Source organism: Trachurus trachurus, assembly GCF_905171665.1.
Source record: "Trachurus trachurus genome assembly, chromosome: 3".
In the NCBI taxonomy this organism is placed as follows: domain Eukaryota; kingdom Metazoa; phylum Chordata; class Actinopteri; order Carangiformes; family Carangidae; genus Trachurus; species Trachurus trachurus.
The window spans coordinates 39368665-39388013 of NC_139893.1; the positions used below are offsets into that span (position 1 = coordinate 39368665).

At 41.3% G+C, this 19349-nt stretch overlaps 1 protein-coding gene across 1 annotated transcript; it reads right to left on the reverse strand.

Annotated features, from left to right (window-relative positions):
- Positions 1–106: 106 nt before the first annotated feature.
- paqr5b (progestin and adipoQ receptor family member Vb) lies at positions 107–12274 on the reverse strand (the record flags this gene model as incomplete). The annotated part of the gene is made up of 8 exons (XM_083993064.1): positions 107–393; positions 1447–1591; positions 3694–3790; positions 4538–4582; positions 5269–5395; positions 6280–6485; positions 10183–10310; positions 12221–12274. 8 exons carry the CDS (start codon positions 12272–12274, stop codon positions 107–109), a joined length of 1089 nt encoding a protein of 362 aa, XP_083849190.1.
- Between the last annotated feature and the right edge of the window lie 7075 nt (positions 12275–19349).

The following is a 19349-nucleotide window of genomic DNA, read 5'->3' on the forward strand; positions in this document are numbered from 1 at the left end:
TAGCTGAGAAGTGCTCTTTACAATGTTTTCATATCACCCATAATGCACTCTGAGTCTGTTCATGTGTCTCTGAGATCCCTCAGCTGTGGTTTATGAAGCTGGAGGTTTACCAGCAGGGGCAGGTCTTTGTCTTTGCTGAGGTTTTCTTTGGAGTTTTACCACATTTCTTTTCCTGGCAGGCTGGTGCAGAGAGGAGTGGTAGACTGAAGAGGATGATAATAGTTAAATTTAGCACCAAACAAAGCAGAGCTGCACCCACTGAGTTGGAAAATGTGACAGGAATGGAGTGTTCGAAGAGCCAGGTGCGCCGCGTCACCATGTCCTGTTCCAGAGCCGTCATCTGGAAGTGGGTGCCCAGGATGCCGCACACGTGGAAGAGTTGGTGGCTGTGACCTGCAGAGGGAGCAGTCGAGTCATGTTTGAGCTGAGACAACTGGTGAGATGCATTTACCACTGAGTGTGTGACATACTGTATATACTTGGATTGCTTTAAAAATTAAAGACGTACTGCCTCTTAAATTATATGATATTCTCTTTTCTCTTTCTGTTTTTCATGTGTATTGCTGTTCTTGTTGTCCTCATTGAGAGTTTGTATTTTCTATGCTAAATTTTAAAAAAGCAGTAAAAAAAAAACTACAGTAAATGACTAAATCTGTTTACCCAATTAAACAACAGAACAAAAAAAAAATACCACTGAGTGAATGATTCACTGTGCAAAGTGATTTTAAAGTAAAGAAAAATAAATATAAGGGGTGGAGGGGCAAGAGCATTATTCTGTACTGTTCAGTGTTCCATAGTGTGAATTCAGTGTTTCACAAAATGTAAAACATCTAAAGTTATCAGAGATGCTTGTGAGAAAGAAGATAGTGTCACAACACAGCCCAAAACAGCACAATACAAGTGCTCTATAAAGTTACAGCTCATTAGAAATTCAAATATTGTGAAAATGTTCCTATATAAATTCTGGAAACAACACAATATTGAAAATAAACTGACAGAACTGTATTGTACATTTTTAACCTAAATATGCGCTAACTGACTTTTTATCCGTTGGACAACAGTGAGAAAGAATGTGCAAACACAACAGATAGTCAACTGTGATTTCATCTTGTAGGTTGATATGAGAAACTTGTTGGCAAATACGGTAGTTACACAGCCAGCAATTATGGCTCAACTTTAACTTGTATTTATTTATTTAGCCGTCTTCTATTAACTCTGCTCTGGTTCTCACCAGTTTCCTAAAGAAAATATTTGTCTCTTTCTTTGGCTCCACTGTGTGACAGGGAACCAAACAACAGTAAACCATAACCATCAATTGTAAAACTGAAACAATGAGCCAAAAGACACAGTAGGTTAGAGGGGAAGTGACAGAGCAGCAGGGTGATGATTATCTGAGATGCTTAACATACTCCTGACAACAACATCTACTCCTCAGATCAGTCTTACCTATGTAGTCGAAGCTACCAGGTGCCAGGCGCTCGGGCAAATGTGTGGCAAACAGGAAGCCTGTGAGGGAAGCCAAGGCGATGTGGTTGTAGTGGAGGATGTTGGTATCATTGTCTGTGCATCCCTCCCCTACACACAGGAACACCTGCCAACGCAGCACACAGAGCAGAGGCAACAGTGATCATTCACGAAACAGGAAACTACTTTTATCATCTTCAAATGTATCAGCAAGGCTCAAACCTCTTTAGAAAGTATCATTTGTCTTTAAAGGGATAGTAGCATTTTTTTTAAGTGGGGTTGTATGATCTACAAATAGCCCCTAAGTACTTTAATTGCAGTAGCAGACTCTCTACACTCCTCCTGTTAGCAATGCCAGCCCATAGCCCTGCCTAGAGATTTACAACAGTGTGAACAGACCCAAAGAAACGGCCTATTTTCGTGGCCTAAAAGAGGTTTTACCTGAAAAGAAAATACACAGTTCCATTGTTCGCTATAATATAATTTTTCCAGCCCCTCAAAGTGCAGGAAAAACTTTATTTGGACCTAACCAACTGCTGATTGGCGGGCGCTAACCCTGGGCGGAGGGATACGTCAGTTAGGTCCAAATAAAAACTGTATTTTTTTTGCACTTTGAAGGGCTGGAAAAAATTATATTATAGCGAACAATGGAACTGTGTATTTTTTTTCAGGTAAAACCTCTTTTAGGCCACAAAAATAGGCCGTTTCTTTGGGTCTGTTCACAACACTGTATGTTGTAAATCTCTGGGCAGGGCTATGGGCTGGCGTTGCTAACGGGAGGAGTGCAGAGAGTCTTCTACTGCAATTAAAGTACTTAGGGGCTATTTGTAGATCATACAACCCCACTATAAAAAAAATGCTACTATCCCTTTAAAAATGGAGCCACTCAACCACCCAGAGGAGGAGCTGACAGGTGTTAGCTGCAGACTGATGTTGGCTAATGTTTTGCACATCTTCACAAAGTAAAAGTGTGTTTGTCCTGCTGCAGCCTCAGATCCACAATCACTCACAACACCTTCATGGTCATTTTACCAATGGTTAGTGTTTGTTTTAGACTTTTACTACATTTCCAATTAAAGGAATTTTCTGCAGATTTATTGCATCATTGAGGAAACACTGGGCGTTTAGTTTGTTGTTACCTAAAGATCCAAACCCCTGTAGATATTTTTGCTCCAGTGCTCAATAACAGTTTAATACCAAATGATGTAAGAAAACGGACCTGTTTATTTGGTACTGTATGTAATGTGCATGTTCAGAAATGTAACTTAATATATCACAGTCTCCATTTTTGTAAATATCTCAGGTAAAGAGAATGGTGGTCCTGAGAGCTCAACACACTGCAAACTCTAGGAAACGCATGAAAAGACACAGACACTACTGAAATGTTTCCAGGGGACACTAAAAAGGGACGAACCTGTTCAATGTCTACTTGTGTGTTAAATAACAAGTGTCCAACCAAGTTCATCATTAAAAAAAAAAAAAAATCCCTTTTTTTTGCCTTAATACTGATAGTGATAGTAAGAGACAGACACACACAGTCCTTTCTCCATCAACTCTTTCACTTATTTCACAACTCTGTCAATGTGGCAGGACCAGATTCATATCACACATCACATCACGGCCTGTGTCACCCTTTTGTGCATTTGAAGGACATTTTCACAGTCATATGACATCTGAGATAACCCTCATCATGATCACTGATACAATGTAAAGTGTGAGCACAGGGCACCAGGACCAAAAGACAGGCGGGCGGCTGTGGCTCAGGCGGTAGAGCGGGTCGTTCACTAACCGGAAGGTCAGCGGTTCGATTCCCGGCTCCCCCTGTCTGCATGTCGAAGTGTCCTTGGGCAAGACACTGAACCCACACCTGCCCTGTGTGTATGTGTGTGAATGATTATCTTCCAAAGCCTGTCTGCGAGCAGTGCTGTATGAATGTGTGTGAAAGGGTGAATGCGACTATTACAGTGTAAAGCGCTTTGAGTGGTCCGAGTGACTAGAAAAGCGCTATATAAGTGCAAGTCCATTTACCATTTACCATTTACAGTGATGGATCTATGTCAGGTAAAATACTGTATTCTCTCACTCACTCATTGAAGTTGTCTTGTAGGGCCTTATACTGGACCATGTTTTGTTTTTGTTTTTTTACTTTTACTTTTTACTTCTGTGTGTGTTTTTTTTAAATGGGTCATGTGTGGAGATGCACGTGTGTGAGGTGTGTAGGTGCCGTACCCTGTAGAACAGAGGAATGTTGTCAAACAGGTAGGGGTAGGCGAAGGCAACAACACGGAGGCATTTGCTGAACCTTGGACTCTGGCACTCAGGGAATCTGAAATGAAAGATATTGTTTACTGTAATGAATGACAACAAACCCTAATATTATCTAAGATACCCCATGGTTACACTGTGTTGGAGGCGTGGAGGAAGCTATGACAACATGTTGTATATCATCACTAATGATGATGTCTCAGTAAGATACAATTTGTTTATAATACGATTTAATTACATGTGAAATGAATCAAAGAGCTTGAAATAATGTAATTATATGTACATTTGTGACAGACTGTAAGAGATTTAAGGATTGTTTTTTTGCATGTGATAACTGGATATCCCATCATAATGATATGCTTCACAGAACTGTCACATATGCAGCTTTTTCTTTTTAAAAAAAAAAAGTTGTTTAGAAGTTAAAAACACCCAATTATTTAAATTGGAAGTGAATAAAAGAAGTGGTTAAAGTTAGAGGCAGTTTGTTACAGAACATGTTTGGCCACTGGTTTAGTCAGCTCCTCTGACCGGCTCAGCTGGAACTACACCTACAATTAACCACTGTTTTGTGTTGGTCTCTATAGCCACACTCAGGTAACACCCATTGGATTTAACTGTGAATTGCTCAATTCTTGAAGCCCCAGTCAGTAGCCTACTGTCTGTTGGATGATGTAACTGTGAAGACATGTCAGCATTTTAAAGGTGGAAACCGCCTGTAGCGTTTGAGGCACACCAAAGTTTCAGTTGAGACAGAAGAGTGGAAGAAGACATAGAAAGAGCAAGTTGTAGGCAAGTGCACGGTGTTTACCTCTTTACGGTGTCATGATTATATTGTAGAAATGGTAAGCCAAGCCTTAGCAGCGGGGAGAGACGGGTGAAAGAAGAACAAGCCAACATTAATTCAGTACATGTAGAAAATAACAGCACTCACTGTGAGAACAGCTGTAAATGCGAGAGGCGGTGGCACGTTGCTCCTCAGTGATGAAGGCCACTGAATATCCCTGATACTTATGAATGTTGTTTAAGAAACTCAGAATCACTAACACACTTTTGAAGGTATTTCCACACCTTTAAACTTGTCCAACCTTTCCAAAATACCCCACCCACTACATACCAAAAACATATTCAACTTGTTTTCCAAGTTGCAACTTTATCATCCAAGCTGTTGTAGCTTATCTTGTGAAACTTGAATCTAAATTAAAGCTATGCTGTCTGTGGTATTTGTCAGCTTTATATAATGGGAAATGTGACTTTCCACTGTTTTATGTTTTCATACTAAAATCAGCAGAGATCCTCATCCTGCACTGTTACAACCAGATGTGGGCTTTTTTTTCAAAATGGAACCAAAAGTTTGTCTTTCAAAAAAATAAATGCTGAGCACTGTGACTTGAAAGTGGGAAAAAGATAAAGTTAACATGCACATCATGCAAGCAGCATCACAACAGATGCTCAGCTTTCTATCATTTTAACCTGCATGACAAACCCAGATAGGGACAGAATGAGTGTGGGAGCTGGGTTAAGGGAATCTTCTCTCCATACCTGGAGTAGCAGGCCAGCCCGGTGCAGACCACAGTGTTGAGCACAGCCATGGTGACGTAGCACTGGTGGAAGAGGCCGTTCACCCATTTGTCCGGGAAAACGTAAGCGGAGTAGACGATTGCTGACCCTGCAGCGACAAAACATCAGCAGTGTCATCATAAGAGGTGTGTGTGTTTTATATCAGGTAAATGATGTAGCACACTCCAGCCAGAGCATTTGATCTTTTTTTTAAACATATTTTATCCAGCAGAATTTACATTCAGATGTCAAGGTAACGCCATTCAGCTCAACTCCATCCTCATAAACTATTAGTGCCTCAAAATTACTCATCATTTTCAAGGGCTGTTCTACTGTAGAGTTCAAAGACTATTCACACACAAAATGTCACGAGTATCACCACTGGCAACTCATTCATGTTGGCATGTTGCTCTAACCACTTATTTTGATTTGATATAATTTGATGCATTTTACATTTTCACTTTCCTGCCACTTTAAAAGATTCATACTGTATATCATGCGGTTAAGGTTAGGGTTATTTTATTTATTATTCAAAGGGATAGTTCAACATTTTTTGTGTTCAGGGACAGTTTTTCAGCAAGCAGTCTCTGTATTTACCTCAAAAACGGCTCTGTTTCGTAACGTTCCATTATCATCTCATAGCGTGGTGAATGTGCAGGTCACAACTTGTCCACAACAGCATTTTGGAGTTGTTGGATTGTGTATTTGATGAGTTTGATGAGGGAAACCAAGAACTTCCATGAGCCTCTGTAGTGTAGCTCTGAGCAGCTCACGGCTCTGCTCCACCGTTCTAAAAATAGCTTGCACCGACAATTAAAGGTAACAAACCTACTGCTATGACTATAGGGATTATGGCAATGGGCCAATTTGCCAAAATGTTGAACCATCCCTTTAATATCATATCTGTTACTGATACTAAGTTGTTAAAACAGCATCACTATTTCTCCCACTGGTCTCTGGTGAACCATGCGACAGTGAACCACATGTACTTACCCAGGCTGTAGAAACTGAGGGCACCATAGTCAAAGAAGAAGCAGATGTGTCGTGCCCGTGCTGACATGGTGCTGAAGGTGTGAGCACAGCTGGACGCCAGCGGGTAAATGCAGCACGAGAGCAGGAAGATAAGCAGAGGCCAGGTGAAGGAGTCCTGCCACGCTGCCTGCATCAGCACCACTGTCACCAGCTTCCATAGGAAATACCTAGGAGGAACAAGACACATCCAGTTGATTACGTTGGATCAGATGCTGCATGATTGATTTAGATTCATAGGCTTTTGAATATTCAATAATAATAATAATAATAATAATCTTTATTTATATAGCACTTTTTGCCGCTCAGAGTCAAAGTGCTTCACACAAACAGTAAAAAAGACACAGAATACAAGGCAAAACAGCACTGAATGTAACAATTAAATATCCCGCTATTCAAAAACTTGTCGAAGAAGGTACGTTTTTAGCTGTGCCTTGAATATATCTGCCGAGGCAGAGGCTCTCAGGTCTGGGGGGAGGGCATTTCTGAGCCTGGGGGCCACAGACTGAAAGGCTCAGTCATCTTCTGTTTTTAGATTGGTCAGCCAGGATGGTCGGAGGACCTTAGGGACCGGCAGGTGGCGTAGGGCTGGAGAAGGTCAGAGATGTAAGGGATGGCTGCCCCATGCAGGGCATTGAAAGTCACTACCAGGATCTTAATGACATCTGAAGGCTAAGGAGAGCCAGTGCAGGGAGTGGAGGATGGGGGTGATGTGATTGGTTACAATCACTCACTATTAAATCACTGGTAGTATAGTAGTAACACTGAATAAGGGAGTAGCCTAACATGTGCTGTGTGACATCTATACATCATGCACCAAATATGGGTGTAAGTGCAGGGTAAACACACCTTCATTCAAGTCTACATTGTTGACAGAGTCACAACGTGAAGCCTACAGTAAACCCACAACTTTGTTGTTCAAGGATCAAACTAACACGTGTTACTGTTCATTTCTGAGCTGTGAAGGTGTTGACCTGTGGATAGAGCTGTTCTCTCTGCTTCCACTCTTTATGTACATTATGTTTTCCAAAGTATTCCCTTTTTTCACTCCCTTTTCTAATTGGATTTAAACATTTAGACAACGTCCTGCTCCAACCTCTCAGAGACAGGCTGCAAAAGCTGAAAAATAACAGAAATGCATAAATCTCCTGTGTAATGTGCATTTCCTGTCTGTAGCAGACTTATTATGACCGGTGAGTTACATACCATATAGAGATAGTTTGGCAAATTGGCCCATTGCCATAATCCCTATAGTTCTAGGGGTAGGTTCATTACCTTTAATTGTCGGTGCAAGCTATTTTTAGATGACGGAGCAGAACTGCCCAGAGCTACGCTACGGAGGCCAATGGGATTTCTTGGTGTCCCTCATCAAACTCATCAAATACACAATCCAACAACTCCAAAACGCTCTGGTGGACAATTTGTGACCTGCACATTCACCACGCTATGAGATAATAACAGAACGTTACCAGACAGAGTTGTTTTAGAGGTAAATTCATGCAAAACTGCTGATGCGCGTTTCCGTTGGGGGCAGTTTTTCAGCAAACAGTCTTTGCATTTGCCTCAAAAACAACTCTGTCTGGTAACGTTCTGTTATTATCTCATAGCGTGGTGAATGTGCAGGTCACAACTTGTCCACCAGAGCGTTTTGGAGTTGTTGGATTGTGTATTTGATGAGTTTGATGAGGGAAACCAAGAAACCCCATGAGCCTCTGTAGTGTAGCTCTGAGCAGCTCGTGGCTCTGCCCCGCGGTTCTAAAAATATCTTGCACCGACAATTAAAGGTAATGAACCTACTCCTAAAACTAAAGGGATTATGGCAATGGGCCAATTTGCCAAAGTGTTGAACTATCCCTTTAAATGAGCTATATCTAACTGAGGGGGGGGGGGGGGGGGCACAGCGGTTCAGTGGTTAGTACTGAGGCAAGTTCTCCCTGTTCCTCCTGTGTGGTTCTCTCCAGGTTCTCCAGCTTCCTCTCACAGTCAAAACACACGTGAAAATGTGACCGTATGAATGTGTGTGTGTCAGGTTGTGTGTCTATATGTCACTGTGTGTACTGCCCTATGTCAGCTGGGATTGGCTGCAGCCCCCCCCCCCCCCCCCCCCACACTCCCCGTGACCCATGCACTGATAAGCGGTAAAGCTGATGGATGGATGGATGTTAAATAGGCTTCTCATCCGCACATCACAGTGCAGGGGAAAACCGAGATGTTGATAATGAAGTATCATGGAGTTTTCACCCAGTTACATCATACATACATCAGTTACACAACAGCAAACAGTTCTACACAAAAAGCGTAATCTTATCAGGAGGCTATAGTTTGCCTTGTGTGTGTATCGCGGCTACTGTTTCCACGTCTCAGTGCACCTCATTAACAAATCAACTTTATTTGTGCTTTTCCCCGTCACTGAGCAGTTAACTAATTGTGGCATCTCATATGAAAGCCTCAGGCACAGATGTGCTCATTAGCCACCGTCCTGCAGGTTTATGCTGGATCCCACGATACACACACCCAAGTGACCTGAGTATATCCCTAACACACACACACACACACACACACACACACACACACACACACACACACACACACACACACACACACACACACACACACACACACACACACACACACACACACACATAAACAAATAATACACTTTCTCTGTGGACTTAAGCACCAAAGCAACTGGTATCTCAGCTGGGAGGAAGTGCAGTGTGGCTAGTAGGTGAAGGAGCTTCTGTAGTTACTATCAATCCTAGAACACACAAACACACACACACACACACTGCTGGAGCCCCCCCTCTTTACGCAGTAAAAACAGAAGCAGAGAGAACAAACAGAAATGTCACATTTCCCTCATCCTTTCCTACACGTGCTCCATCGTTTCTGCGTTGACCGCTGCTCCTTTAATTACATCACCCCATTGTGTTCCCTTCCTTTCCATGGTTTAATGGCACCCAACTGGAAAATTAGCCCCACCAGATGTTTATCTCCTGTGATTATCCAACTCCTAATATTTGTGTAACAGTAATGGGTGGAAACGCGCGTTCATTTCCAGTTTCTTTTGCCAGTTTTTTGAAAATGTGGATGTTGGATGGAAATCTATCTAAGTGGATACTGGCCTGAAATCTGAAGTTGTATGGTGAAAAGAGAATGAAGGGACTAGTGATGTCATGATTACAGATTTTCTTGGTACGATTGAACTATTTATTAACATAGGACCAGTTATTAATCCCCAAGGGGAAGTGTTTGAAATATTCAAGTCATAAATTGTCAAATGTTTAAGTTTATTTTGTTTTGTTAATTACAAATGACACCAGTTCAGTGTTACGTAAATGGACCAGTATCTATGTATTTACCTTTACGTGGGTGCACATCTGTCGATATGGTTCCAACATAATCTTTTTTGGAAAGTGACTGTATTTAGGAATCTTCATGATAAATTAATTGTGGCGTTTAATATTGCGATTAATTGTGAAAACAAGTAATCGTGGCATCCCTAGAAGGGACTCTTTCTCTTTATCATAGTGATCAGAAAGAAGACTGACTTGCATCAGACTTGTGTGACCTCTGTGACACATGTGAGACAGGTTCAGAAAAGATTCTAGATAATACTTGACAAGATCTTGCCTCTGAATGTGAACCATAGAAAGCTTCCTCGGGAGCACTCTACTTTCTTTCAGTGAGAATTTGGAAAATCATGTGTTCACAAAACTTTTTCCTCTCTGTGTAAAGTTAAACTGCACTTGTTCTCTCTCAGTTTGCCTCACTGCATCCATCCACAGAGAACAGGTTTGTGAACATGTTTATGACTCAGAGATTGTGTGATGCACCAAAGAAAACGTAACATCTGTCAAGCTGTACCATGTGGGCAGGAAGTGAGTCCAGATGTTGAGCGTCTCATTGGTCAGCTGGAACAGGCTGAGGATGCAGTCAGTGGCGGAGCTGCGGGGGTGTCGGTACCCGGAGATGATGCTGTCCTCATGAAAAACCTTGTCAAAGAAAAACTCTTGGTTAGTTCACTGTCATAATGAGAAGTTGGAAAAACCTCTTTTAACGTTTTTTTTTTTTTTTTTTTTTACAAACTGTAACAAAATACACAAAACTGGGAAATGTTGAGTGGTGCAGGAGTTGTATGTTTCTGTCAGAGTGGTTCAGTGTCCCCCCAAGATTCATATCAGGTGTCACATGACTTAATCCTGGTTTTGATTAAAGCAGAAGTGAGTGATATATTTGTGTTAATATAAGTCTTAAATAGTTCTATCTTCCGACAGCAATCACTTACATAGAGTGTTTGGACTGAAACACGGGTCTCTCAGTCCCTCTGCTCTGCTCTGAGCCGAAGAGAAAACATTTATCGTATCCTACAGTTTTTATCCAATGAGGAGAGAGAACGGCATGCAGGGCTGTGTGTGCAGCCAAGGAACGCCGTGAATGTGGTGACGTAGCGACGAGGACTGTTATGGTGCGTTCAAGGAAACTCGTATTTTTCCGACCGTGAAGTGGTACCAGTTCGATCTGTCGGAAGTTACGAGTGGCCGTTATAGTGACTTTCACCGGTAAAACAGGTCGGAAAAACACGAGTGGGTTGCCTGGAACGCTACAAAGTCGTAAGTTGTGACTTGAAGCTGTAATTTACTATTTCAAAAGCCTGCCTGGAACGCAGCATTAGCGAAAACGACCGGATCACTCACTTCTGCTTTAACCTTTGTCTTGTGTTAGCTTTCTGCTACCATCTATGGTGTTCGGGTCAATTTGGGTCAGAAATCAGATGTAAAATACACTAAAAACATTTTTTTCATCTAATTTGTTTTTCTTCTCTTGGTTACATTGTTAGGCCTTATATCCATGAAAATATTGGTTTGAATATTTTTTGGTGTGGGCCCCTGGGCCGTTTTTGTCAGTATGACCCTTGGCTTCAATGTAACCTTCCTCTTGTCAGCTTTCTGCTTCCATCTATGGTGTTAGGGTCAGTTTTGACCTGAGTCTTAAATCAGCTGTAAAACACACTATCATCCCATTTGTTTCTCATGTCTTGGTTACATTGTTAGGCTTCCTTTTAACATTTTTAACATTTTAACTGATCCTTTTAAATATAAAAATAGTTTTGTTTTTTTTGCACATATGCACACAGAGCACTTTACTGACCGATTGACCTCACTTGTCTTGTTTTTAATTTATTTATATGTATATATACATACATATTTTTTTGTTTTGTACCAAGAGTCAGTGAAACGAAATTTCGTTCTATGCACACTTTGTATTTTAATGACAATAAAGTACCTATTCTAAAAATTCTTATCCATGAAAAGGTTGGTTTTTCACTTATGATTTCAGTTTGTACACTCAGAACCAACCCTAACACCACAAATGTCATAATTCTAACCAGAACATTTTAGAATTTTGTGAATTGTTTTTGTTTTTTTAGTTTTATATTGTTTAAATAGAGGTTCCTGACAAAGTCAAAAAGCCTTGATGCTATAAACTAATTTATGTGGTACTTTTATGCATTAAAACACTAAAAACGGGTCACTGGTGACCTGAACACAAGAGGGAGGTTAAGATGAGGTTGATGCTGCTGGAAACCTTCATCTTTTGAGGATTATCAAAAGTCCTTCAAACAGTTCCCTCCTCTCAGTCACAAGCCACATGAAGGTGGAAGCACAGATTTACGAGAACTTCACCTTTCATTCAATGGCAGCAACTTTGGGCTTGATGGAAGTAAGAACTGGATGTTCAAAACGTAGAAGTACATCCTTCTCAAACAAGCTTTCTGACTTCTAGAAAATAACCAGAGGCATTTCTTGTCTTAAGGTTCCCTGTTACACTCCCTTCTAACTGATCTCAGCTCAGTCTGACTGTGAAAGCTATAGACGTCCTACAGTACAGAAGATGAACTTACTTTGGGGACTTGATTGATGGTGAGGACTCGTGGTAGTCTGAAGAGGCTGAGCATGATGGCCTCGGTGCCGTTGCTGTCTGGGAGGTGATCTGATCTGGTGTGCCTCCGTCTTTATAAGGTTTTTGTTGCCATGCCGTCCTCGACGTTCCTCCCCTTCATCTCCTCCCTTACTCAAACCCAGCGAGAATATCCAGCAGCATACCTGAGCCACTCCCCCCTCCGGCTGCCTGTCCCTGTGGAGGTGGAGAGAATGTGCACACAGGTGTATGCTCACACACACTCACACACACACTGAAGATTCTCTAAAAGACAGACAAGTTTTTCAGGATGGGATCGAACTCATGGCCACTATTCTTCCATCTAATCACAACATTCCATTAACATGAAAATAAAACAGTCCAGTTGTCTCTAAAACAAAAGTCTTGCAGTCTTGTATTATCTTCCTGACACAAAGAAATGACAGGCGAGGCAGCAGAGCAGGTTTCAGTGAATTCCAGGAATTAAAGGTGTGCAACTCAGGCTCATTTTTATTTTTTGCAATTGTTTGCAATTTTTAGCCAGAACTCAAAAGCAAGAGCAGCAGATGAGAAGCTCAGCTCAGAAATAGTCCTGAGTTTCAGGTGGCCTAGATAAGACCTGCATGGCTCCATGAATGAATGAAGGGTGTGAATGGCTCTGTCATTAAAAGTCAACAGAGTTCCTTTCATGCTACTTTCTTGCTCGTCTTACGGTGAAACTGACATGTCACCATCTGCCCTGAGACGAGCGGCAGCCGTCACACCCAGCAGAGGTGGCCGAGCCCAGACACGGCTCCCCGCACTCTTATCTTGTTCAAACTCTGCAGGGGTGAAAGCAAACACATCTGACTGCTGCTGCAGGGAAGTAAAGTAAAAAAGGAAGGTGTTATTTTGGCAAAGTGATTTTTTTTTTTTTTACTTTGGCCATTTTATGACCTCATGTTTGAGGTAAATCTGTAGCAATCATTACTGTAATCTTACTGTGTTTGAACTTGCTAAAGTTTAAACACAAATGATAAGTTAATGCTTCATCCCAAAGGTTTGATGGAAAACCTATGTCTGGTTTTGAATACCAAATCCTCAGTATGAGGCTTCTGTGCAATCACTGTTCAAGTCTCACACTCTTCTACACACATTCACACTTTATATATCACAATGTTCCTGTAAACTCTTTGGTTGTGTTATGCTGAACAAGTCCAAACCACAGTTTACCCTCCAAACCACCGGCCGCACATTTCATCAAAACCACTTTCAGTCGTTCGCCGTGTTGTTATTTAAAGCTGCAATCACAACAGCTCACTGTGATGAGCCAATACATGGACTACAGCAGTGCACCCTGGGAGCTCATTCTGCTCTCTCTCAGGGGAGCGGAGCAGCAGTCAGAGTCAGAGCAACGGTGTGCAGGTTTAGACAAATCAATCAATAAATAAACCAACAGAAGCATGTTGGACTGAAAGTCAGTGTGGTCTGGCTCCAAGTCGGTTAATATGTAAGTCATCATGACTTTTACATAATGGCACCAGTATAAACAAAGTGGTGAGCTGAGGTTATGTCCCCAGAGGACCTGAGGATAGAAAACAAGATCAGCTGATGAAAACATTTGGATTCATAGGAATACGGTGACCACACTGTGTCTGCTGAGGGAGGATGAACACATCTGTTGAGCTTCTTCACTTTAACTGCATGTATTTGATATACTTTGATACCATACAGTGGCATGCAAACATTTGGGCACCCCTGGTCAAAATTTCTGTTAATGTGAACAGTTCAGTAAGTGGAAGATGAAATGATCTCCAAAAGGCATCAAGTTAAACATGAAACACTCTTTTGCAATATTTTAAGCAATATCAGTGTATTATCTTTGTTTTCAAGGAGACTTGAGCTCTCAGATAACTTTGACCAAGCTATCAGACAAGATATTTACTATTTACACACTGTGATAGTTTCCAAAAAAGGGGGGGGGGGGGGGCTACTAGGTACTAACTATGCAGGGTGGCCAAACCTCTGCTGTGGGCACTTTCCTTTTCTGTCAGTTTCAAAATGTAAAAGATAAAAAATAAAAATAAAATGTTAGGTAACACTTGCAATAACTACACACTGTTAAGCATTAGGTAATTTCTTCATTTATAACACATAAACACAGTTAGTGTTTATCAATGATGAGTAAAACATTTTTAACTGTGTTTATAAACTACATACTAATGAGTATTCATGTGTTATAAATGATGAATTCAGTATTTAATGCTTAACTAATGCTTAATAGCGTGTAGCTACTTAATATAAAGTGTTACCAATGTTATTGTTTAAAATGTAATGGGAATGTGTCATCTGTAACTTCATGCCTTTTGGAGATGACTTCATCTTCCACTTGCTGCACTGTTCACATTAACAGAGGTTTTGTGCAGCGGTGCCCAAACTTTTGCATGTCACTGTTCACAACATTTTCTTAAACAAGTCACTTTATCACCAGCAGCCTGAAACACTGTGTGTCAAAGTTTCAGGAGTTTATTGCTCTACAGATGGGTGTGGTGGTTAGGTGGGGTTAACCTGAACATGGCAGCCAACACACAACACAGACAGCACATGCCTGTCTCCTCTGTGTAACCGGTTAACAAAACACCAACGTCTTAAACAGCACGATAAATCACATTCCAGACTCAGCTGAATCCAAATAGAAGAGATCTGCCAAAGCTCTGCCAGAGTTCATCACAGCAGCTCCACCTCCTGCTGCTGTGTGATCATCAGTGCCCCCGCCCCCCGCTGCTGAACATAAACACAGCATGTAGGCACAACACAACCCAGCACAGAATTAGTGCAGGTCTCACCGCCATCATCCTTCCTCATCCCTCCACAACAGTTTGTACACTCTTTGTACTTATTTTACTTAAAGGGACAATGAGGAGTTTCTATTTGGTTATAAAAAAGTCTCATATTAATGTGGATGAATCTACGTTACCCACTCTTGTTAATGGGCCCATTTTCCATAAATATATCGTTTTGTCTCTATCATTATTTTGTTATTATTAGTGGTGGTGGAGATGCTGGTCGAGCCGACCAGCGTTTCTTTACTTTTGGTTTCGTGGCGAGTCATGAGAATAACGCCGCCGAATCACCGTTTATGGTGGGAACTACGACGGTATGTGATCGTCTTCCAACCTCTGACTTTAATTCTTGATGAATGAAAACATGAGTCTGTCTTGCGCCGGTCAAAGAATTTCACGGTACGCGGAGGCTCATAAATGTAGTGTGTAGTGAAAACACTTCGCTTTTCCAAAACTCCTGGTTGTCCCTTTAAAGCAGAAGTAAGTAAGTTAGTAAGCTAACGTCCTGTCAGCCGATGGAGTTAGCAGTCCCCGTCCTCGTCCCTACGTCACCACATTCACGTGCATCCCTTGGCTGCACACACAGAGAGGACTGCCCCTTTATGCCGTTCTCTCTCCTCATTGGATAAAGGTTGTAGGATACAAGGAAAGTTTTCTCCTCGGCTTACAGCAGAGCAGAGTGACTGACAGACCCGTGTTTCAGACCAAACACTCTATGTAAGTGATTGCTGTCGGAAGATACAACTATTTAAGACTTATATTAACACAAATATTCCGCTTACTTCTGCTTTAATCTACCGTCCATTTCAGTTTCAGTTTCAGTTTAATTTATTGACAAGGGACAATGTACATTAATAAAACATTGTAAAAAACAAATGTAAATGCACCCGAGTTAGCTAAAAAAGCTAATTTTCATCGCCAGTCCCTCTGCCTGATGTTAAAGCAGAAGTAAGCGATCCGGTCGTTTTGGCTAATGCTGCGTTCCAGGCAGGCTTTTGAAACCGTAAATTACAGCTTCAAGTCACGACTTATGACTTTGTAGCGTTCCAGGCAACCCACTCGTGTTTTTCCGACCTGTTTTACCTGTGAAAGTCACTATAACGGCCACTCGTAACTTCCGACCCGTGAACTCGTACCAGATCGAACTGGTACCACTTCACAGGTCGGAAAAACACGAGTTACGGGCTGACTTGAACGCACCATAACTTCTTGTCAGCCGATGGAGTTAGCAGCCCCCGCCCTCGTCATGGATCTATTGGTCCTCGTGACCTCGTCCCTACGTCACCACATTCACGCGCATCCCTTGGCTGCACACACAGCCCTTTATGCCGTTCTCTCTCCTCATTGGATAAAACTTGTAGGATACGAGAAAAGTTTTCTCCTCGGCTCAGAGCAGAGCAGAGGAACTGACAGACCCGTGTTTCAGACCAAACACTCTATAGAAGTGATTTTGTAAGTGACATTTGTAAGGCCATAACACACGTTTGCGGTGGCACAAGGTAGTTAGTGCTCATAATATAATCAGTTAGTGCTGCCATCATAGGGCATCAGCAATACATAACAACAATTGCTTAACAATTGCTGGAGGATTTCTGTTGTCATGTGGAGGTGTCTACTATACTGTATGCCTGTACTGTCCTGTGCTACCACAAGGTGTCAGTGCTGTCCAACAGAGGCTGCTCAGGTTCTGCTGTGAACAGGTAAACTGCTCTGAAACATTCCTTTAAAAAAAAAGAAAAGCTTTTCATTCTTTAAACACTCTCGGCGTCCTCAGACTTTAACAGACTTTTCCTGTTTGGTTTTGTTAACTCTTTTTTTTTTTTTTTTTTTGTTAAATTAATATATTTCTCTGTGACCTTAGGGCACAAAGCTACAGTTTTTTGGAAACATCACAGGGAATTAAAGTGCACCACTGCAGGGACTGGAAGGTCTTGCAGCGCCTCTCGCTTCTTTTATAGACTGTTAATGAGGAAAAAGTAACAAGTTCGCTTCAGGCCAAAAGCCCTCTCTCTCTCCAGACCATGCAGCCACGCTGAGCCTCCTGTGGCAAGCCCTAAATGTTTGTGTAACATCAGCACATCCACTAAGTGGCTTCTCACATTAAGCATTCACCGAGTCATTGTTGCTGATGCAAACGTTGCTTTCTTTAACATGGAAATAACTTTGTTTTTGTTCACTTTAGATGGCGGTGAGATGGTCCAAAGGCTTACAACACATTAGCTTTTTAATCTCACTCTTGAGCTATTATGATTTTAATGCATGCAGCGGTGGAAAAGAACCCGTACTTCACATCAGTATTTCCATTTTATAGTTCTTGATACTTGCTCCTCCATATTTCACAGGGCGGCTCCTCCTCCTCCTCTACAGTTACTAGACAGCTGTTACTCTGCAGGTTCAGATCTTTACAGACAAAACACAGGATGAGTTCACAACATCAGTCTCAACTATCTATTTCTATAGTCATACTTTAAATATTCACTTCACTTTGGCGAGTTGAACTACAATAAAATCCCTCTTGATGTTATTGTGTCAATAATAACGATAAGCTAATATTAATAGAAAATGGAGAGATGTAATCAGATATAGGAAAACTGCAATATAAAAATATTGCTTTACAAGCCAAGTCCTGGATTAAAAGTAAAAGAGTAGATGTATTATTCATAAAATGAATTTATAGGCTTATGTAAACTACGACCAGTAATGTTTTATTCCTCTTTTATTCAAAGTATTTCAACTTTTTCATTCACAAAAAGAAACACCAAGGTGTTCTTTGCTCAGCTCTACAGTTACTGGCTAAACCCCTGGAGCAGCTTAACACTCAACATGTCCTCATAGAGACAAAGAAGATTATCAACCACCTCACACATGTTTTCTGTGAATGCTTTCAGCTAATGCAGGGATGTGTTGTAGATCTGCAGTCTGTAAAACAAAGAGGAGCTAAGTGTGGGTTATAATATTCAAGAAATCTGTGGACATACACTTTATTAGGAACCTGTCCACCTGTTAATCCCTGCTATTATCTAACCAGTCAGTTTGATGCATGAAGTCCTGCAGGTTCAGCAAGAGCTTCAGTTTATTTCACATCAAACATCAGGATAAGTAAAAATATGACGTCATTCAAGTACCCATAGTCCCACAGTTGTTTATATTAGGTTTATATCCAGATAATTTGAAGATTAAAGGGAATCAACGGATATTTGTAGACTCATGAGTGTTAATGGCACAGAGAGTAATAGCCCTCTCATGGAAAAACGCCAGAAGACCAAATGTAAGCAGGTGCTTGTCTGAGTCTTCTACAACTCTCCCCTTAGAGAAAATGACATATACTGTACAATAAAACATCAACAACATCATGTCCATCAGATCTGGGACCCCTTATTCACTATGTACCTAATGCAGAAATATGTTTCTTCTTTTTTTCCTATACAATGAACTAATATGGACTAACTCACTAACCTGATCCCCAACCAAGAATTGGAATAATTTGGAGGGAGGGGGGTGGAGGAGTTTAGTTTTTAGTTTAGTTTAGTTTAGTTTATTTCAAGTGTAAAATCACCATGGTGCAACATGGTCTCAATACACTTATTACAATAATAAAAATAGCAAGGTCACTTTACACAAACAGTTTACAATAAATGATCAGAAAAATACAGGCCAAATAGGCAAACATACTGTGGAGGACAAGCAAAGCAAAGAACGCACAGGGAGATAAATAGGAAACTCAAATTTTGCCAAAATATTGTGTAAGATGGTGTTTCTTAAAAGTATTTTAAAAATTACAGTGGAAGTGGATTATTTGATATGCAGTGGGAGACTATTCCATAAATAGGGTGCACGGTAGGAGAAGGCCCTATAACCAAATTATTTTTTATTGACTGGGGGAACAACCAGAAGATGAGAATTTACAGAGCGGAGAGGACGGAGTGGAATATAGGCTATGAGTAATTCAGACAGGTGTGAAGGGGCCAGGCCATTCAGTGCCTTGTAGGTAAGGAGAAGGACCTTAAAATCAGCTCTGGCCTGGACCGGTAACCAGTGGAGAAATTTCAGGACTGGAGTTACATGACTGTATCTATGGGTTTTGGTCAGTATTCTAGCAGCTGAGTTCTGTACAAGTTGAAGACTATGAGTTGTAGAGGCGGGAAGACCGGAGAGGAGAACGTTACAGTAATCTAATCTGGAGGATACTAGAGCATGAAGGACAATTTCAGCGTTGTGACGGGACAGAACGGGGCGGATTTTGGCGATGTTACGAACGAAGGTGAAAGAAAGCTGATTTGGTGATTTCCC